This window comes from Amblyomma americanum, chromosome 9 (genome assembly GCF_052857255.1).
Source record: "Amblyomma americanum isolate KBUSLIRL-KWMA chromosome 9, ASM5285725v1, whole genome shotgun sequence".
In the NCBI taxonomy this organism is placed as follows: Eukaryota; Metazoa; Arthropoda; class Arachnida; order Ixodida; family Ixodidae; genus Amblyomma; species Amblyomma americanum.
In genome coordinates this window covers 17,031,004-17,053,329 of record NC_135505.1, presented here as the reverse complement: position 1 = coordinate 17,053,329, position 22,326 = coordinate 17,031,004, and the positions used below count along the sequence as shown (strand labels likewise).

Genomic DNA, 22,326 nt, shown 5'->3' with positions numbered 1-22,326 from the left:
GTTCAAAGATCTGCAGGCCGAAATGGCGAATCTCGGCTGCCACTGGACGTGGCAGCAGTTGCGGAACTGCTGGAAGAATTTGAAGAAGCGATTCACGGCCGTGAGTATAAACATTCCCTCACCCGAATTTCGCCATCCATACGGAATGATACGATGTTGCAGCACAATTCTGTCTTGCGTGACAGGAACGGTTGGAGCAAGAGAGAAGTGGAGCTTCACCGTCGACTTGGAAGTGGTATGACCACATGAGCGGGCTGCGGGAACCCGCGGGCCAAAAACAGGAACCGGAAACTTGCACGATAACTGCGATCCCCGACGCTAGGCGCCGCTGCGATACTTACGCGCTTGAACAGAGTTCATGTAGACACAAATCGGGGCGAGTCAGAGGCGAGTCACCTAGCCCGACGCTGACTCTACCCGGTCCTGTCGTGTTCATGTAGACAGGGCTTATGAGGTACCGCTCAAGTGTGGGCGGGTCTACATGGGGCAGACCGGACGTTGTTTCATGAGAGAGCGATTGAGCATAAACGGACAATAAAAAAAACAATGAAAGGGGAAACCTTACTAATCACTGCAGAGATTGCCAAGATTGCGGACCGGTGCTGGAAGAGGCAAAGTTTATCAGAAAAGACAGTGAGCGAGTTGAAAGGTAAGTTAGAGAAGCATGTCACATACAGAAAGTTGAGCCCACTTGCATAAGCACTTCGTCGGTCAAACTGAGTGGGCAGGAACTGAATTTTTTAGATGGTGATGTGTAGATTTTGTCATTTAATCTTGCTAGCATGTTCGTAAATTTTTCATGCCTTGTTCTGTGAGTAGCAATTGTCTGGCTTTTATGCATAAATGTAATCTTTTCTGTACATATATTTTTTCTTGTCAGTTTGTCCTGGCTATGACAGCGCACTGGTGGTGATAATCTACTGGCGTATAAAGGTGGTGTTTTCCGCAATAAACTCAGTTTGTAGTAGCCGCTCTTTCTGTCTCTGTGTCTTCCTGTGTTCGTTCAATTGCGCCATTCAACTTTATGAGCTAGCCGTTCTTACCCGGCTTACAGATGGCCGTACACGCACATGTAGTTTTGTCATAAACGTAAAATAAGCAACTGCCCTAAGTTAGAACCTTACTAAATATCGGTACCAGAAATTGGCAGCGTAGCAGACGAAGCTTAGTTTACAAAGGTATAAGAAGATTAGGCGAATGTGCCGTGTGGGCTGAGAATTCTGCAGAATCGGTGCTCCTTGCGGCAAGATTCTTCCCTGCGTGTAGTTACGTATCGCCAAATTTGATTCGCTGCGAATGGTTTCCGTCTAGGATCCCAAAATGGCTAGAACAATGGCTGTTTCTTCTCCAACATGTGTGTGCTGAGTGCTTATAGTGTCCCCCGTTAGGAGTGTACCATGTTCTGTGGTGAACATTACTACCACCTTGGCACCTTGTCAATGATCTGCTGCATCTGCATATATTACAGAAGTATCATTAAGAAGACGTTTGCCCAAAAATTTGGCTCTCTCTGCACGACGTTCAGCGTGGAAATCTGGGTGCATGTTCCGAGGTATCCACGTGATGGCCAGAAGTTGTTGTATATGTTAGGGAAGTTCACTTGTTGGTTGGTTTAGTTTATGAGGGTTTAACGTCCCAAAGCGACTCAGGCTATGAGAGACGCCTTAGTGAAGGGCTTCGGAGATTTCGGCCACCTGGGGTTCTTTAAGTGCACTGACATCGCACAGCACACAGGCCTCTAGAATTTTGCCTCCATCGAAATTAAACCGCCATGGCCGGGATCAAGCCAACGTCTTTCGGGCCAGCAGCCGAGCTTTGTAACCACTTTGGCACCGCGGCGGCGTTGTCCGCCTTGTCGTTCGTATGTTATATCTAGTGTGGATATCGATCGCACGCTGCATGGTGTCTGTCCTCAATTGGGCATCACGGTCCTCGGCGGTACACAAGGTGATATCGTACGCATAGAGGCTGTGGTGGAGTTGCGGGATCTGCGCTAATTTGTGTGGCAGTTTCAGCATGCAACGTTGAAGAGAAGGGTTGAGAGGATCGATCCCTGCGGGGTGCCCTTGTTGCCGAAGGGCAAGTCATCCGAGTGGAGAGCTCCTACCTGAAAAGAGGCCTTTGTACTCGAGATAGTCGCGAATGTAGTTGAAGGTGCGGGCTCCCACTCCCAGTTGATGAAAGTTCTCCAAGATCACTCCATGGCTTAGATCATCAAAGGCTTTCCGCAGGTCAAGTCCGAGAATTGTTCTGGATTCTCACGTTTTCATCTGAATAATTTGATGCTTGAGCTGTAGCATTCTGCCTAGAGAGTTGTTGTGGAGATTTTTTGCCGAAGTTTAGGAGGGTGTCCGCTGCAAAATATTTTCTGTTTCCAAATATATTATGCTCACCAATGCTAAACCACAAGCCATTTATTTTCTCTCCAAGAAACAATGAACTTGCAAGACTCAGGGCACCTAGCCCAACGGGCAGACATTTATCTGTTTTGACCATTTAGGATTTTCGGTGACGTCAAGGAGCAGGGCATGATGAAAAATTGGATGGGCAACTTCAGCTCGCTTAAATGGAAAGACGCGACAAAATCCATCGGTTATTTCCTAAATATGTAGAAATGGTCATTCTCGAGTTTACGTTCAAAGATCAATGAGAGTATTCATAGCCCTCTTTGCGCTGTAGGGCAGCGGTTAAGCGATGCGCCACTGTACCGGGATGGCAGGTGTTACTACCGGTAGACCTGCGTGACCAGAGCCGCCTCTCGCGTCCTCGTTTCACTTCATATGAGTGCACCCTTATATTGCTATAGGCTTCATTATGGCCGCGTTCCTATTTCCTTTCGCCCCGAGATGTATTTCATAGCTCTTTAAATATTCTCTCTCGGCTTCAAACAGCACCTAAGCACGAAGGACGCGATGCTGCAGCTCAAATGCCAAATCATAGACGATGGCGGCAGCGCCCGCGACAAGGCAATCCTGGGGCTCGACCTATAGAGCGCCTTCGATAATGTGAAACACTCGGCGATTCTGTCCCAAGTCCCTAAGCTCAATGTGGGCGAAAGATCCTACAACTAAATCAAGGACTTCCTCACGGACAGGACCGCCGAGCTACGAGCAGGCGACCTACAAATCCAAGAGAAGCTCGGGAGCACCGGCACACCGCAGGGATCGGTCATTTCGCCGATGCTGTTCAACCTGGTAATGATCGGAGTGGCCGAGAAGCTCGCAGACATCGAAGACGTCAGCCACACCATCTACGCGGACGATATCACACTGTGGGTGACCGGCGGCAGCGACGCCCACATCGAGGGCGCTCTGCAAGCCGCCGTGGACGCGATAGAAGACCAGCTGGAAGGCACCGGACTGAGATGTTCGCCGAGCAAATCAGAGCTCCTCATACTCCCACCTACGAACATTGGCAGAGGCAAGACTAGACAACGCGAATGCGAAAAAATCAGAATCATAACCAAATCCGGCACCGTGAATCCCGAGGTCAGCAACATCAGCATCCTAGGCATGGTCATCGAAAAGCATGGAAGAAACAGCGAAACCATCGCCCGTCTCACGGCAAAAGCGGCCAACGCTATGCGACTCCTCAAAAGATTCACTACCCGGAAGGCTGACATGAGAGAGGAGAGCCTAATCAGGCTCGTCCAATCCTTCATCAGCCACGTCGCGTACGTTGCAGCCTACCACAGATGGCTGCAACACGAACGCAACAAAATCAATGTACTCATCAGAACAGCGTACAAGACGGCGCTGGACCTGTTCGAGTCCACGAACACGACCCGCCTCCTACAACTCGGGATCCACAACACGCTCGAAGAAATAGCCGAAGCGCAACGGACCTCTCAACTGGAGCTGCTGTCCACGACCAAAGCCGGGAGGAAGATACTGGACGACCTAGGAGGAGGACACTCGAACGAGGCGGAGATGAAGCTCCCCGTCCCCGAAGAGGTCCAACGCCCGACCAGAATCGACCCCATACCCAAGAACATGAACCCAGAGTTCAACAAGGGAAGAAGAGCGGCGAGGGCCAAGGCTCTCATCGACCTGCACGCCAACGACGAGCACGCGCGGTACGTGGACGCGGCCGAATACCAACGGAACGCCTTCGCAGCGGTCGTCACAGAGGCGTCGACCGGCGCCACGAGGACGGCAGCCAGCGTGAGAAGCGCCGGAGCGGAACAAGCGGAGGAGGTGGCCATCGCCCTGGCCATCGCCGACGCAGACTGCTACACGGTGCTGAGTGACTCGAGACAGGCGGTGCGAAACTTCGCCAAAGACCAAGTCTGCAGGGAGGCCGGGCGCGTACTACGAGCGACCAAACTGCAAGACAGAAGAGTAAGAATCAAGTGGTTTCCGGCGCACGCGGGCGACGCGTGGGAACGCAGTGAGAACCACAATGAGACGGCACACGCAGCGGCGCGAGCGCTAACCAACCGCGCCCCGGCAACACACCGTCCGACGTGGTTCGGAGCCAAGGACCGCATGACGGACTACAGCGAAATCACGAAGGCCTACCGCCTGGCTCGCAGGACTCTCCCACCCCCGCACACGAGGCTGAGTCGAGCGGAGGCGGTACTACTGAGACAGCTCCAGACCGGATCGCTACCGAGCCCGGGACTGATGCATCGCATGTACCCCGAGACCTACCCGACCGATACGTGCAGAGTCTGCCGGAGGGAGACGGCAGATCACACGCACATCTTGTGGGACTGCATCAAAAATCCAAAGGAAGCAAGATCAAGAACAATCCCGCCGCGGCTGGAGGCAGCCGCGAAGAGCAACGACCAAGACCAACAGCTATGGGCCGTCCAGCAGGTCCTCGGGGCGCTCTAAAGGCAGGGACCCAGCGAGTCGGCAACGGCGCGCGGAGACCCGCGCCGAGTAACGGTAACCTCGTAGACGACGTAGGCCCTCGTCGGGGCGCGCGAGCGCCCAACTGCAGGTACAAATAAAGTTTGCACCAATCCAAGCTCGTCATTAATGCACCCTCCCCCCCTTCCTCTCCCCCTTCAATTCTATCTATAAGCGCCGTATTTCACGTTCCCATTTTGATAATGTTCCAGCCTTGGTATCGCTAAATACCGACCCGTTCGATTTTTTACCACTGAATTCGAATTCAGTGTTTCCTACAACCTTCTCTGAGAGGCGTTGTAGGTCGTTTTTGGTGTCTGCAAAAAGTACATATGCGTACACTAAACCCGGAAGACATCGGGCTATTGTGCGTCCTTGTCGACTATAGGGTAAATTAAACCGTGCTCTACTCTTTATTAGCATGCGTTCCAACCTTGCTGTGTAAATTAAAAGCAGCAGTAGCGAGAAGAGTTCTATGTTGAGTATTTTAGCCCTTTACCGTGTGGCCCTTGCCAGTTTATTTTCATTCTAATATTCTCGTATGTCTCCCTAATAACCTCTATTACGTCGCTATCCAGTCCTGCTTTCTAATAAAAGCAGGAAAGCAGACTAATTCCCAGCTAACATTGTCATATGCGCCATTTTTTTTCTAGAAGAGCCAACCGTATCTTGAGTTTCTCAGAGCCATTTAAATGCATGGCGTTAGTATACACAGATTTTCCTCTAAACGAGTGCCCTGCTTAAAGGCAATTTGCGGTTCTTCCGGGATTTTTTTGCTGCTTATATTTGCAGCTTAGTTTTCACTGCAGCATTGGAAGCCTGTATATGAACGACGGTACCGCAACTGACCCGTGTGAGTCAATACTCGCTTCCTATACATTATCAGCCGTCACATTTCATCAATACCACAATGTCCAGTTATCCAGTGAAAGCGCACTTCTTTACGATGTGATGGAATGAATGAAAAACATTGGTGAACGGCCCAGAAGAGCGTCCCTCGAGCCTACGAGTTCAGTCAGAACAGAAAGACTGTAAGCAAGTATAATCAACTCTCTAACGTTGCAAGACACCTTATGTAACCCACCCAACTCACTGGAAATTCAGCAGTAAATATAGGTGTATAATCAGGGGGCCCGAAAGGAATGACTCCCGTCAAGAGCACTGGAATAAATGCCAATAGCTGCATTTTCTCTTTGCTGAGGGGCAATGAAAATATTGATATAAGTTCGAAATTTGTCCAGGTACTCCTCTATAAGCCCATTTAAAACATCTGCAGCAAATGTTTCATCTCGCATGGTGCTTTAGATGCTCTCGTCTTCATCAGCTTCCATCCATGAGCAATAACACCAGAAAGAGCCGCTATCGCATTGGCCTCACAGTTTAACTGTGCCCCGTCAGTTTTGTTAACTGATCGTATTCTTTTTGAGTTCAGAGGATCAGGTCGATATTTTTTTCCCGAATTAGAGAAGAAAGGCGTGAGGGTAAGTAATATTGTGAGTTATTGATGGGTTTTTCAATCGGCACCGTTTCCTTTCATCCGTACACTTTAAACATGAATAAACCAGAATCGGAGTTTAAATGGCTTGCCTCACCCCTTAAACTTCATATGCGGAAACTTTCAGTCCATCAATATGAGTGAAAATGTGCTAAATGTCACCCTTTAAACTTCATATGCGGAAACTTTCAGTCCATCAATATGGAGTGAAAATGCGCTAAATGACCTAGTTTACTTCCAGCTCTCATTAATTGGGCATAAAGAGCGATTCTCCTCCTTATAACTCACATTTTTATTGAAGTTTCTTGGCCTCAATGCGCCCTAAGTCTCCAGTAGAGTAAAAAAACACCCCTTCGCGCTATCCACCCAGGCACCTAGCATCTCCTCTGCTTGTGGTCAGTCCTACGATAATGGCGGTGAGTGTCAACCTCTTTGTTACCATCGTCGCGGTATCTGCTCACTTTTGCTCCTTCACGTGCGCCTGCCGCGGTACAATTAGATATCGGCTTGTCGACGTTTTCCGCTACAGTAAGCTACATAATTGAACTCCTCTTGTGAAGCCTCCAGTGCTCTAACCATATCTGCCTTTCCTTTGCTAGTGTCGCCACGCCGTTAGAGCCCCCGCTTAGGCCTAATTCTCAGTTGTTTTTTTCAGTGTGGTTCTCGGGGTAAGTTTCAGCAGATCATAGAGCGTTGCATAGAACTGAGATAGAACATAGTTCCAATGCTGAGCTCTTCAACGAGCTCATGTGTGTACATTTTTTCTGGGCCATATTTAAATGCAAGATTTAACGAAGTGAATATGTAAGCAAACACTACCATGCCAAATTACCTTCAGCGGTGCATTAATGTTTTACCTTATACTGCACTGGTTTTAGTCAAATATGGCGTGGTGCATGACCGTGAGAACTACTCCACGACTCTTTCAGTTTTGAACTATTGATTTTAATGTTACACCTTTTTATCTAAGAACATAGCCAACCAAACGAACTCGTGCAGCAAGAGCAGACGACTGCTGCCGTCTCCGCGTGCGCCGCCCCTGGGCTTGCAGACGGCGAAAACAACGCCTGAAGCGGGGTCGCATTAGAGCAGCGCAGTTTCCCAAGCTTGGTTGCCGGCGGCCCCCGCAGCTATTGCCCGTTTCCGCCGCTGGCACTGCTGTAAGAATGAGCCTGAATGAGGATATATCAACGTGACGCCATTTTTGGCGTCTATTTCTGTGGGTTGTAAAAAAATTACTCCTTTGTACTCCCATATACCTTCCTTGTATAAGGGAGTAAATAAAATACTCAATTTATACAGAGTAAATAAAACCTTCTTCTGACGCGAAAAGCTTCACTACGCGGGTCAGAGCCGAGTTTCGCGTAAGCCGAACTGGTGAGTTATGCGCATGCGCGAAAACGAGTGATGTCACGCGCCACGCAGGTTGTCGCTCCTCGCCGCTGCCGCAGTCGTCGCCGCCGCCGACTCCATCGCCTGACCTTTCGGTGCAGCCCCGCGCTACTGCACATGTGCGTCATGGGCATGTGCAACGAGGCTATATAATGCGCTTGCCAGAAAATAGGCGTCCGCACTCGGCATGGAAGGGAAGGAGGGTGAGGCTGCTGCTAGACTACGCAGAAAAGCTGAGAAACTAAATTCATCCGATCCAGAAGTACTCGCTTGGGAGTTGGCTGCACAACAGTGAAAAAATAATAAAGCCAAAGCTTAACGTGAAGCCAAAACGCCTGAACAACGGGAAACACGCCTTAATAAACGACATCGGAAAGAAGCCGAAAAGCGTGTTTTGGCCGCATCTTCAGCCAGCAGCAGCCAAACGAGTGAGGAAGAGGAAACAAGAGAGTCAGAAGAGGAAAATCCCAAGAGTCACCGTTACAACGACCACATGGTACGACTTAGTGAAAGTGCGAGTGCGACTAGGGTGTTCCACTCTCGACGTCTCCCTACGTACACAATACCACCTAAGCCACGAAGCATAACAATGATGTCAAACCAAGCATAACTGAAGCTTTTCGCATGTATATCCAGGCTAAGCCATTGCCTGTTTTTTTTTTGGTTTTTTTGGTTTGCGCTATAGGACACGCCATTTACTCCCATTTCGGTGTTTTTTTCTTCTTAACGCTGTACGATTTGCAGCCTTATGATTCTTACTAGGCATGACTATTATACTTAAATATGCGACGTCAGCAATTGGCTGCCGTACTTTCGCGACAGGACAAGTTTGTGGACGAATGAACCAGTTAAGAGCGTGTATTGCGCATGTTTCCAGCAGACTATAGAATTCTCGACCATGAGCACTTCTTTTCTAGGAAGCTTCAAGGAAGGTCTGCCACATGAGCGTAGCGGTGTCGCCGCATCCTTGTCGCACTTTTTAGAGCAAATTTCTACTCCTGCCGTTCTTCAAGATCTTGGCGGTATTCAAAACGACCTTGGGAGCCAGCGGAGCACGAAGTAGAAATAATAAAGTAAAAAGAAAACAACAATAAAAGGAAATAATAAAATTAAATAAACGAATATATAAATAAAAACAGAAATAACACCAAAAATTAAAACGAAACCAGAAGATAAAAATTTACAAAAATAACAGCAGAAAACAACAATAAAAATAAATGTACCAAAAATAAACGCGCTAAAATTAGAAATAAACACAAAGTAGAAACCATAAAAATTATATAAATAAAAGTAAAGAATTCCGGAAGAAATGTGTAAGAATTTGCAGAAATAAATGTGTAAAGAATTTCAGAAGATCAGCGTCCGCTCTGCATTTAAGCTCCGGAGAATTGCGACAAACCTTCTTCAGCGCCCAGGTTCGCGCAAAAATCATGTTTCCGAAATCTCCCCCTGTCTGCATGGCTGCCTTCCTGTCGGTGTTCGCCGGTTCGCGAAGGTATTGCTGAATGTTAAATTTCTATTCAAAGGAACATAGTCGCCCGCCTCTAAAGACGGGCAAGGAAGAAGAGAGAGACGAAGACCGCTGCCATCGAGGACAGTGCAAGGCTACCAGGAAGCAGCACCTGCGGTGAAAGAAAAATGGGTCAGAACAAAAGCCGGCACAGCAGCGAGCGCAAACCGGCTGCCACACCTTCGGCGAGTCACACACCATCCGGGGCAGAGTCAAATGATGCTTCCTCCGACCCGAAGTCCTCGACCGAAACTGCCAAGGCCGATGCCAGCCAATCCGGCAGCGAACGGTGAGCACCCGCGGGGACACGAATATCGTACCAACGCGCAGAAAATCTTTCAGCGTCACAGTAACATGGAAAGAAACGCACGAGCTGTCAGGCCAGGATGCAACAGTGTTGCTCCCGCGTAACCAAAAAGGCGTGAACGTCATTAGCTGGTTGATGTTGAATATTGCCACCGAAAATCTTTCACCGTGCTACCTTCTTTAACAGACTTTTTATTAACTCTGTACAAAGCTATAGGGGTTCGATAAAAGTTGGATCTAGCGCTGCAAAGCAACGACTAGAGACAAAATATGACATCATACGTCGTTGTGAAGACTCCGGGCTAAACGCGCAAGGCGGAGGCAATGCTCCAGCTCTGCTTTTTTTTTTGTGCTGGTGATGATGCTTTACCATTTGGAATGGACACGGAAGGCTGGCGGACAGTACTTCTTCCTCGGGGATGTGGTCTTTCAAGAGTTCGCGCTAACCTCTCCGTCACTATGCTTGGGGCAACAGCAAAGTTTCTCAACATTACCTAGAAAGAAAAGCGCTGCTGCAATACTTCAGCCACGAGGGAGAGGGGGAGGGGTACCGGGTAGATGAGGTTTCATATTTCGCCTGGCTACTTCTCGGCTTGAGAGTGAGACGTAGGATAACCGTAACGATACGAGTCTTCTCCCCGAAAACGTTGAAAAAAATTTGTGGAAGTTTCCATACTTGCTTATAACACCGAACTCTGGCTTGCATAAAGTGAATAATAAAGTGAAAAAGGCACCAATAAAATAATTTAACTTGCGCAGACAGGACACCATCCCGGCGCGGCTACGCATTTATAGGCAGAATCCACGTTTCCGTTCCCACTTAATTCAAGCCAAATAAGAAATTTGATCCTGCTGTAATACGCTTCTTGGATGAAGCTTTTTTTAACTACCTCCCATGGACCACGGCGCCATATGTTCCCCTGGGTAGTATTGAGAGAGACTAGACCTCCACACACGAAGTCGTTGCTTTGCCAACGCTTTCGTAGGGAACCAGCGTAGATGCCTCGCTGTGGCGCTTGGAAGCTAAAATATATCTGAGTTGGGTCTCCCACTTCTTTCCGTGATATGCCGTATTACCCTGGTACCCACGATACTGCTGTGTTGATGCTGCGGGATGCACGCATTTGTCTACTGGCTACAGCTGCCTCCTTGGTAATCCGCCTTTTGTAGCGAGAGCTACACTGGGATACCAGTCGAGCATTTCGCGGTACATGAGGAGACCAGTTATGCGCATGCGCCGTTACCATGGCAACCGGAGAGGAGCAAAGTGCGGCGTGCGCTTCGCCGTCGCCGCGGCCGCGCGCCCGCTCCACCGTCAAAGCCGAGTTGACGTCACGCGGATGAGCAGCTGTGCGCATGCGCCGACACCATGGTAACCTCAGAGAACGTCATGGAATCGCATCGATAGCAGACAGACACAGGGATGACACAAACAAACACTTGCGCTGAACTGTGAACTTTATTTTGAACTTATCTGATCCGTGCCTTATTGTAGCAGAAGGGCATTAACACGCAAGCGCATCTACTGCACAGATACGACGAGATACTCCCAGTCACGTTTTGATTGTGCATTCAGGGAGGGTTTGATCCCAACAAGAAACACCGGCACGAAAAAACGCAAAGTGGTCAAGGCTGGGTCAAGAATTGCCAAACGCGAACGCACCAATAAACGTAACAAGGAAAAAGCCAGGCATAAACATAAGTGGAAAAAAACGAGGCGTTAAAAACAGGCGAAGAATCGGTATAAAATCAACTAGAAAAATGGCATCGATGGGGCAACAGTTAACACGAAAAATTCATGAAAAAGATAAAAACTTATAACAAGGATGCAGGCTAAAACAATAAACACAGCCAAAAATTAAATGAGGCTACAAATAAAACAGGGCTTGTTGTTTTGCATGCAGCTGAGCAGTTTTTTGGCTATTGAGGAGAGGAGCAATGCCGGGTACCCGGAATGAAGCATTCTCTGGGCTTCATTCTGGAAATTTATCTCTAGAGAGTGCTCACAGGACATGGTTACCGCGTTGTTGAAGGCAGCTTGAATTGTTCAAGAATACACACAGCAGCTACAGAATACACACAGCAACTCGTCTTAAAGCAATAAGCTGAATATGCAATGAGATATAAAATGTGGGCGGCAATAAAGTGATATGGGCTTTCATAAAGCCGCATGAAGCCTTCTTGACAGCATAAGTCATTCTTAAGTTATGAAACCAAAACAAAGCCCACCAGATACATAGCGTGGTGGACATGAGGTTCCAGAAAATGTTTAACTGATAAACAGGCATTCATTCTGGTAATATTTCACTATATACTGTACAAATTTAACTCTTCGGAGAACTGTGACCCGAATTTAGAATTTTTGTACATCAGGGCAAATTAATGCAGCACTTACCACTGAGGATGCATGCTCTACTAAGCTGCAGGATGTTGAGTGATGATTTAATACTTTTGAACTACCTGTGTGAAAGCCAGTGTCAACTAGAAATGCCCAATACCTTGCTTTCTGTAAGAACTGCGACATTACTTTTCCCATGTATATTTCATCAAAGTCTTCCAGTGTCTGAAAAGCAGTAGACTCATAATGCGCACGAATACACCAAAAGTAATCATAACGGCAAAAGGCAAAGTGGCCTCTTTTACATGGTGTTAAGGCGAGCTGCGTCACCTGCCTGCGCTCAAGTCATGCTTCATAACTTTAAAGATATTTTGTGGCTTCATTGGGCACACAGTGTAAGAAAAGAGAGGTCTACCAACGGCGCCAACTGTCCTGTGCTCCGAACGTTGCGCGAAGAGTCTCGCAGTTTCGCTTTCTGCCGACAGATGACGACGCAGAAAAGCGGACCCTAGCGGGCCCTCTCTCCATTTGCGTCTTGGTCATCTGCTTGCAGTGAACGCGCCGTTGAGCTTAAGTTTTCTAGGCACAAACTTCTAATTCGGTCTGTATTGTTATTCTTTGACTGAAATATGACTATTTTCATTATGGTGGTGTATGGTGCTGTCGCCGGTGCTTCGGTACTTCGACAATGGGACGAAAGTGTTTGCTCCGCGATGCACGACAGGCTACAAGTCGTGCAAAGAAAAGTTGTCGCGGTTTTGGGCGCCATGGACGAAGAACGTTTGAAGGTGTAGAGAAATGCCTTCCCACGTAAGGACAGAGCGCTGCAACCCTCAGAATATTATTGTGAGAAGCGTTTCGAGCCTCATCTCGTGTCGAAACCTGGGAAGCCATGTACAAGGCCCCTGTACTCGTGCGTGCACCGCGGTAACATTGTCTTGCGAAAGATGCTGTGCCAACAAGGCTCCCTGACTGTTCTGAGCACATGTCGAAAGTCACTAAGGAAGGGAAAACGGAAAAGGCCTGCTGAGAGGCCCAATATTCCGGTGCCAAAAAAAAAAAACGCCGTGTTAAGCTTCACGCCGCTCGACGGTCCTCGAGGATGCGGCGAATCAAGACCCGTCTACGGAGGAAGATAGGGAGGAATCATAATTAACGCGGACACCACATCGCGCGGCTTCAGCTGCTTGTTTGAAGTGCCGGCGAACATTTTAACTTCTAGCTCTTGGGGCTGCCATCGTGTCTCGAACTAGATCTGGAGTCAGAAGCGTGTACTTTTCGAAAGCTGAGCGCATCAAAGTTAACCACTTGACAGCAAGGCCAATCCCGTCTCCTCAGTCGTGTCGACAAGGACAGTAAATATCAATGAGGACGTGACTATGACGGTAATTGTTATACTGGGAAGGCAAATCTCACTAGATGATATTTCAGCTGCCAAGTGATATACGACACGAAGCTCTGAAAATGTGGTCGCAATTTGCTCAAAGAAGTAGATGACGCTGTTGTCTGTCATGGTGGATTAAATCCGAAAGCGTATCCTCCAGTTCAGCTGGGAAGCGGATTTCTTGAATTAAGAGTGGCGCGGCGCAAGCATTGCAAGTTCATTCTGCAGCCACAGGTCTAAGCACTTGTACAAGATGTCTCAGTTTCTCGGACACTTTGAAATTCCAAGAAAAGTGGTTTGCGAAGAGAGGTCAGGCAGCTGGAACACGTAGATTTCGTTTGAAGTCTCCAGAAAATGCTGAAGAAATGGCGACACTGAAAAGGGCGAACTACGCACTTGAACTAGGCACACGAACTACGTCAATGGGGATTCGTCAGTACTCCAAAGTAAAGAAAAAATTAATGGGAAACGGAACGAAAACACTGAGGAAACTGTCAAAGAAGTATATTCTTGATTGCAGCGTACGTAGATTGGCCGGGGTATTAGTTTCTAAAATTAAGCGCAAAAAACGAGGTCTAGCTTATTTCCGTGGTGTTGTCCTGTAGGCCGTACATGTGCTCTTTCGCTCAAAAGTGACACTGATTTTAGAGTGTCTTGCTTTCTTTGACAATAAAGCTAGTCATATATGGGCCGAATGAGTGCAATATTTCGCAGTTTCATTAGCATGCGAGTTTATTGGGTCACAGTCATGCCTGCGCTCTTTAGGCTTGCGGTAGATATTTTCACATTATGCCAGGAATTTCAAGTTCCATTTGTTTAATGCCAATATCTGTAGTACAGAAAATAGCTGTATCTCATTCTGCTCAGATAGAAACCGTGGTCAGCATCACTGTTCAGAAAACCTGCACGCTGTGTTGGTCTAAATACGTTGAATGTTTTTAGGTTGGACGGTTTGATGATTTACGGATGACATATCAATACAGGCGTCCACTTTTTATTGGCCTGGTGGCAAGCGAATGATCGGAATTCCAAATGTTTCGCACACGCTAAATGACCTGATGGCCACGAGAACGACTGGTAAATACTGATAATTATCGGAAAATTTGCGTCTTATTTTCTGGTTATCTACTCATTTTAGCTAAGCGTTGTTCTCATTCCCTCTCAATGTACATTTCCACAATATTCCAACATTCCCTTGCTAACGTATATTTCTGCCCAATTTACTTTGCTGTTTCTAACTTCAAACGGGGGCCGCAGTCGTGTGGCGCCGTCTGGCCGAGCGTCGAGAACTGCGAGGAGTTTTAAGCCACATGCCGAGCGCTCGTTGAGACACCTTTCTACTCTTACACCGTGATTGGGCACATGGTCTCTAAGCCATCTCTCTCCTCCTACAGCGCTTACATGAAAAAGGGACAATGTCACCCTATTAAAGGAAACTGGTGTGAAGCGATACCTTTCTTGCACGTCTCAAGTCCTTGGCTCTTTTTCTTAGAATTTATGTACGAAACAGTTACATTGTGTATCATATCTGCTTGTGCGGGCATGTGTGTTTGCTTCCGAGCATAGATGTGCCGACGTTTCCTTTCCTGATAACACTACCCTCTCTCCCGACGTGTCAATATATGCGATGCAATAAACTACTGGCATTCGTTCCTTCGATACGGACTGGCTTCCATAACCCTGCCAGTCACCATGATTGATACATGGTGTCAGAAGTGGGATTCGCCTTAAAGCATCGCAGCGCAGTGAGCACTACGGATAGGCGTCTACTCACCGGAATCGCTACGCATAACCAGAGATGATGGAAGGAACTGGAAGCTTTTCAGGCAGTGATTTGAACTGTTCTTGAAAGCAACGGAATGCACTGAAAAACCACAAACAGAGGCGGCAAAGACAACGTTGTTCCTGAGCGTGGCAGGCTAGTACGCCATTGAAGTTTTCAATAACTTGGCATTCTCCGCAGGAGAGAACAGGGAGGACTTTCGCACCATCGTCGCCAAGTTTGAAGCATACTGCGTCGAGCAACAGAATGAGGTGCATGAGAGGTACGTGTTCCGCACCCGAGTACAGTCAGAAGCAGAGCCCTTCGAGAGTTTCTTGCGGGATCTAAAAAAGCAAGCTCGGTACTGTAACTTTGGCAGTCTCACAGAAGACATGGCTCGAGACCAGATAGTGTTTGGCACGAACTCGACAAAACTGAGGGAGAAGTTGACTCTCGAAAAGCAATTTCACCGTGCAAGGCAGCCGATACTTCTGCGCGCCAGAGTGTGTTGTGGTCAAAAAGAAATGAAGCCCAAGTTGAGGTTGTCATTTCAAGCGGAGCAAGAGTACGCCCACCTCAGCAAGGATTTGTTTCCCAGGTGTGGAAAGTCACATGCACCTCGACGGTGCCCAGCGTTCGGCAAAGAGTGTCGTATTTGCAACGGACCATTCCACTTCGCCATATGTTGCAGATCAATGACTTGAGTCGCGGAAATACAGCACGAGGAGAACTTCGACGTTCTAGACCTCTCGATCAGCGCCGTCGGCACGGACCGCGATTGGCTCGTCAAAGAAACGATCGGCAAAAAAGAGTCGTCGATGAAGGTAGACACAGGATCACAGGCGAACCTAATTCCCCTCTCAATGAATTGAAAGCTGAACGTCGGTCCCCTGATATCCAGCATGGCGACTCTGCGCTCATACAACCGTGATATCAATAAGCACTTCGGCTTCGTCTCGGTACCTCTCCTCATCGGCGACCAAAAGATCTGCACTGACTTCTTCGTAGTAAAGAAGGGTTACCAGGCTATCCTGCATGGGGCTGGATGCGAGCGAACGCCTCGGGCTACTTCATCGAGAGGTCGGCACCGTGGCGGCAAGCGGGGACGTATTTCAAGAATTCCCTCAGCTCTTCCAAGGAATGGGACGCATCAACCGCGAGTACAAGATAGTGCTGCAAGAAGACGCTGTCCCAGCTGTACAGCCGGCGCGAAGGGTTCCGTTCGCACTGCAACAACCACTTCGGGAAGAGCTGACGCGCATGGAGCGAGAGAACATCATTCAAAAAAGTCAGCGAGCCAACTTATTGGGTAAGTCTCTCGTTATTGTTCGGAAGAAAGATGGCAAGCTACAGGTTTGCATGGACCCAAGAAGGATAAATGCGTCCCTAAAGAGGGTGCAATATCAAATGCCCCGCCGAGAAGACATCGAGGCTGAACTTACAGGCGCGAAGTTTTTCTCTCGTCACGACGCCAACGCCGGCATCCATTTGGTTCCGTTAAATCAGCCTTCATCAAAAGTATGCACGTTCGCAACACCCTTCAGTCGCTACTGTTTCTTCCGTTCGCCGTTCGGCATTTCATCGGCTAGCGAAGTATTTCAGGCGGTAAACAAGATCTCTAATGGCCTGCCAGGCGTTCACGTGTGCGTGGACGATGTGCTAATTTGGGGAACTGATAAAGCAGAGCATAGCCAGCGACTTCGTAGCGCGCTGAAAGCAGCGCAGTCGGGAGGCTTGACGTTCAATGCACAAAATTGGCAGCTCGGCGTGCAAGAGATAGAATTTCTGGGCGATATCATCAGCGACAAAGGAATCAGCCCAAATCCGGCCTTATTCGCCGGTCAAGTGCAGATGCGAAGGCCCGATAACAAGCTTGCAGTTCAGAGGTTGCTGGGCATGGTTAATTACTTCAGCAAATATTTGCCATCGCTAGTCCAGAAAACAGCTGCTTTGCGATCTCTTATCAAGCAGTGAAACATATTGACTAGCGCTTACCCGGATAGGGACCAAAGTAAGGGTAAGAGACAGGACACACGCTAGGTGGATTTTTTCCAAGCTTCAAAAATTGCTAAACAAACTAGGCTAGCAACATGCCTTACGGAGTCGATATATTCCAGTACGCCGGGAGATGCTACTTGTGTGCATACGACGCAATGTCAAACTCTCCAGAAGCCGGGTTGCTACACGGGACCACGGGTGCTTCGGTAATCGAAAAGCTAGATGCAATATTTGCAAGATACGGCGATCCCGTCGCGGTATGCACGAATAACAGGCCTCAGTTTTCTAGTCGCGAATTCTTACAGTTCGCGAAAGCGTACGACTTCAATCACGTCACGTCGAGTCCGCAGTTTCCAAGGCAAAATGGTCTGGCCGAAAAAGGAGTGCAAATTTCAAACGAATCTTCAAGAAACCTTCTGAGGCTAACAAAGACTTATGGCTTGGTGTACTGGCTTGCAGGGCAAGCCACCTGGAGGACGGTCGTTCTCCGGGAGAGCTTCTTCAAGGACGCCACCTGCGGACCCCACTGCCTGACCTTCGCGAGGAGTCAATCGTGGAGGTGAGGAAGCACAAACAAACATCAATCGCTCATCCCTCCCGCTCCTGAACAAGGATGACATAGTGCGCATAAAGAAGGGCTCATCGTCACGCAAGCCCAGAGTGCTAGCACCAGCAGGGCCGAGGCCCTATTATGTACAGACGGCAGACGATAATATGCTACGGCGAAACCGCCAACTCTTGTAGGGAACGAAAGACCACCGCAAAGCATCGGAGGATGAATCGAGTGACAACTCTGATGATGAGGCAAGCACATCGGCTGATCCTTATCTGTCGTCTACAAATGTGCCACTGCCTGCGATAGCATCAAGGCCACCGCCGCCAATCCTCAGAAAATCGAAGAGGCAAGTTAGACCACCGGAACGCTTGGGCTACACGGGAAACTTTGAACAAGTCAGCAAGTAACGGCGAAAGAGTTTTTCAAGTGAACTGTTCATTGAGGAGGGGGATGTGCCATATCTGCTTCTCTGCGCGTTTATCTTTGTTTCCGTGCACACATGTGCCGACGTTCCCTTTCCTGATAACACTACCCTCTCGCCCAGGGTGGCTATATATATATGATGCAATAAACGACGACAGGCTTTCGTTCTTTCGACACTAAATGGCGTCCATCACTCTGTCCGTCACCATGACTGATACACAATGTCATCTTTCGTGGTTCAAGTAACAATGGCTAGGGTGCAGATAGGTTTGCTTTTCCGAATTTGAGTAAGGAATGAATGCAGTCGAGCCTCATTGATGTAAACACTTTGGTTCCCGAGCAAAAGTATCTATAAAGCAAGTCGTCCGTAATAACGAATCACGAATAAAAACAAAAACAGATATTTTGAAAGCAGTTTTATGATTACAGACTCCTAAGCACAGCGGTGGGCAGTGAAGTGGAAATTGGGCACTCTTAGCAGCTCAGGTGCATTATTCTGGTTGCCATTATTTTGGAACTCAAACGGTTTAGGGTGAAGCTCGTTTGAAGTGCCTGTAGTGGTCAATGAGATGAACTATAGTGCTTGTTGATGAGATGTATCACCTACTGCGATTGTTCACATAGCAAAAACTTTGTACTCATCACTCGGCTGAGAACAGGTAAATGTGGTTTTCAACGAAGCTTGCGGATAATTGCTTTACGCAGTCACCTAATGTGGCAAATGGTCAGGTACGCCGACCTGGCACCTTACCATTGTAAAACATGGAGCCATGCACACACAGAAAGGTGACTACTCAGGCATTTGCACATCCGCCTGCCTTTCGCTGGTGTTCTGCACTCAAACTGTGAGGGGCGGAACATCTGGTTGAGGCACTCGGGATTTTGTTCTCATCGCTGCCCATATTAACGGGACAAAAGTACACGGATCTCAACGAACTCCGCGTATTTTCATTATGTGCATTGTCCAGACAGCGAGTGCCCATACTAACGAGTCGTAAATACACTGAAAAAGTTTGGTCAACTGTCCATAATTCGAGTTGTTCATATTAGCGGGGGTCGTATTATCAGGGCACTACAGTAAATGTGTCTTGTGAATTTTGCATGCGGAGTATTTGCTTATACTGCACATTTATACGCAATACTTGCCGTGAAGGGGTCATTTCAATATCTGAGCCAGTCTAGAGAACGTTCCGTGTCACATACTCTATTTGTCTTTAACCACTGTTTGTGTGCTTCATTTCACATGCATGTTTCAGGATGTCTTCCAGCCTTCTGCATGAACTCTTTAGCTTGGTGCCTAGGCACCTGCATCGAAGTAGTTGAGGATGGCTGACGGGCAATTTGAGCTGCGCTGTTGAAAAATAAACATCAGAACAGTGAAAATTGATAGCTGCAAACGAAGGAGCACTCAAGTTGGCAGAAATGGCATAAAAATTAAATTATGGGTGAATATAGCCTCGACAAAGCATCAGGAGGTGTAAGATGTGTGTTTTCACGGTCAATAAAAATTGTAAGTGCATACTAATCTGACAGTTGCACAAAAGGGTTGGCAAATGAAATCGGTGAAAAATATGTTTAATTTCGTTATCACAATATATGAAGATTCAGAAAAGCAAAAAACAACAGCCCATGCCCCCGCTGGCCCATAATAAAGACAATCGACTCCAGCTTCTGTGAGCATCGCTCGGCATTATTTTGACGTATATGTCGTTCGAGTACGATGTAAACACCTGTTTACTGGTTGAAATATCTGAGCAGAATACCTGCGTAAGCGACCGCTCCCGAGGCCCTCGCTCGGGAACGAGTTTATGGCATCTGATAGTTGTGATTGATACACAAGCGAAAAAGAAAGGTTATGCAGCACGCGGACTTTTCGCGAGTATTACTTATCTCCACCCCCCCCCCCCCCCGCCCCCCTTACACGATCTAGGCTTTGACTTCCGCTACCTCCGCTTTCTTGACTTTCTGTGAAGGGTTACCATTTCGTATTTAGCTTTAGCACAGGCAAACTCACGCCACTGAGAGAGGCAAGCGACACGATCGATCATGCAAAAATTTTGTAGGACTACTTTGGCGAAATTGCATTGTGAACTCTCTATCCATGCACAAGACCGAATCTCTTCGAATGCATATATTATTTTTGCGATCGAGTTGCACACTCACATCCCGACTTATTTTGGTGCCCCTTCTCGACACAGATAGCTGCATATTCTCAACTGAGTACAAAAAATGCCCTCGACTCGACGTGTTCATTATTGATTGCTACCAAGCAGTTAGCGGCAAGAAATGCGGCAAATAAAAAGCGCAACGACCGGTGTCACCTCCGGTGAGCGCGATGTTCCCGTCCTCTTAAAATAATGGCAAAGACGCCAATGCCGTTACCTGTAGTAATAAATAAACACGGTGCCAACATGTTTCCGTTTTCACAGACACCGGCGAGACAGGAAAACTTCGCCTTCTCCACAGCTGATTCCGCAAAGGCGTTCGTCTGTTAGCGCGATTTTTCAAATAACGACAGCCACGGCGTCGCCCCAAATTAGGTCTGATAGTCTCTCGGTGCCCTCAGAGAATGTCAAAATTAAGTGCTTAGCGTCAAAGACGCGATTAATCTCGCACAAAACAACCAAATATACCGGCACAAGCAAGCAACGTCCAGTTCCTCCGGTGAATTCATTCGTTTTTCAAGACCAGCATATAGAAATAGTCAGCGAGCATAAGGTTCTCGGTGTGTATTTTTCTGCCCATCTTAAATGGGACGCTCAAATTATTTATATCTCTAGAAAACTGTCTGCTGTTACTGGCGTAATCTCACGCTGCCGCACATTTCTTCCCACAAGCGCTAAACTACAAATATATTACGCTCTATTTCTTTCTCATATTAACTACTGTACACTGGTATGAGCAACAACAACTAAAAGAAATATTAACAAGCTTCTCGTTTTGCAGAGGAAAATTGTTCGTCTTATCGCAAACACCGAACCAACATCAAGTGTTAATTCCACAATAGCATCTTTCAATATGATCCGTGTAAATAATATATATGAATTTCGTTTGTTACAAATAACATACTTTTCTTCCACAGGTATGAGTAATTTCTTGACACAACTTGCTTCCCTTGAATATCGTACACCAAAAGTTAACACTCGTTGTACTGACACTTGGTCCTTACCACAGTTTCGAACTGATTACAAGCTGCAATCCTTGGCTCACAATCTGCCATTTTTTCTATATAAATATAAAGATACTGCTGGATTTAGTCCAAAACAACTGCGAATATACTTTGTGAAAATGTAATCTGTATTTATTCTTATGTCATCTGAGAAAATGTCTGTCATCACTGTACTCTTTTTTTTTTGCATTCACTCATTATTGATAAACATTCTGTTATCTTATTTCTGCTGTGTTGCTCTCATGCATACGCTGTATAATTTCTTTTCTATTTATTTATTGACGACCACTACTGTATTGTTCATTAATTGTTATTTCGTTTTGTCTGCTGCTGCCATGTAATGGTTTCCTGGGCCTTCGTCAAGCTGTTCGTACAGCTTTTAGCCCAGGTGACCATCCAGATACTTTCTGGAGAATAAAATATGATTTGATTTGATTTGATTCTCCACAAGCGCAAGCAAGCAACGTCCACAAGCAACGAACATTCATAAGCGACGAGATTTATGCGTGAACCTCCACTGTTGCCATGTTGCCAGACATCGTAGCTCCCCCTGAAGTTGAGTTTAGTTGCGAATACTCCTGGGAGCCTTTTTTCGGAGTGCCCAACTGGCACAGGCCTATACAGCTGTGCGCGCAACGTCGATTGTGGTGTCGAAGGGAGCGCCTGCATTGAACTTTGGTATTGTTAAACGTATCAGGGTCTCCACATGCGGACTCGCGTAGCATGAATGCGGTTTGGGTGGCAGCGCTGGTCTCTGTGTTTCGGCATAGGTAGAGAGTCGGCCAACTGAGCGGACATTTACCACTTCTGCGTCAGTGGTGAGGGCTCTAACTGTGGTTTCTAACTCTTTCCTTTTTCAACGCGCCCTGGCGTCCAATCATCACTTCGCAGTGATGATTGTTTATTTAATAGTTTTTTATTTATTCAAATACCAACAGCGCCCCAAGTGGCATTACAGTGGGGGTAGTGGGGCATGGCACATTATACATAAGAAAACAGGCGACAAGGTTATGTAGAGAAAATGTATAACGACAGATGATCAATATATGCCATGAACAAGGAATTTATTATGATGCAAATAAATTATTTGATATAATTGACGCTCTATACAGGGAGCTGGTTCGAATCTTTTATAGA

The 22,326-nt window shown here is 47.3% G+C and overlaps 1 protein-coding gene and 1 pseudogene across 1 annotated transcript in view; both read left to right on the top strand.

The window, feature by feature from the left end:
- The first annotated feature begins 2,912 nt into the window (after window positions 1-2,912).
- On the top strand, window positions 2,913-4,904 carry LOC144105187 (uncharacterized; annotated as a pseudogene).
- A 4,404-nt stretch (window positions 4,905-9,308) lies between these two features.
- Window positions 9,309-22,326, top strand: part of LOC144104474 (iris-like) — a 150,272-nt gene continuing 137,254 nt past the window's right edge. Inside the window, exon 1 of the mRNA XM_077637515.1 lies at window positions 9,309-9,542. Within this exon, the coding sequence (XP_077493641.1) occupies window positions 9,382-9,542 (161 nt within the window). The 5' untranslated portion in view covers window positions 9,309-9,381. The remainder of the gene's footprint in view (window positions 9,543-22,326) is intronic.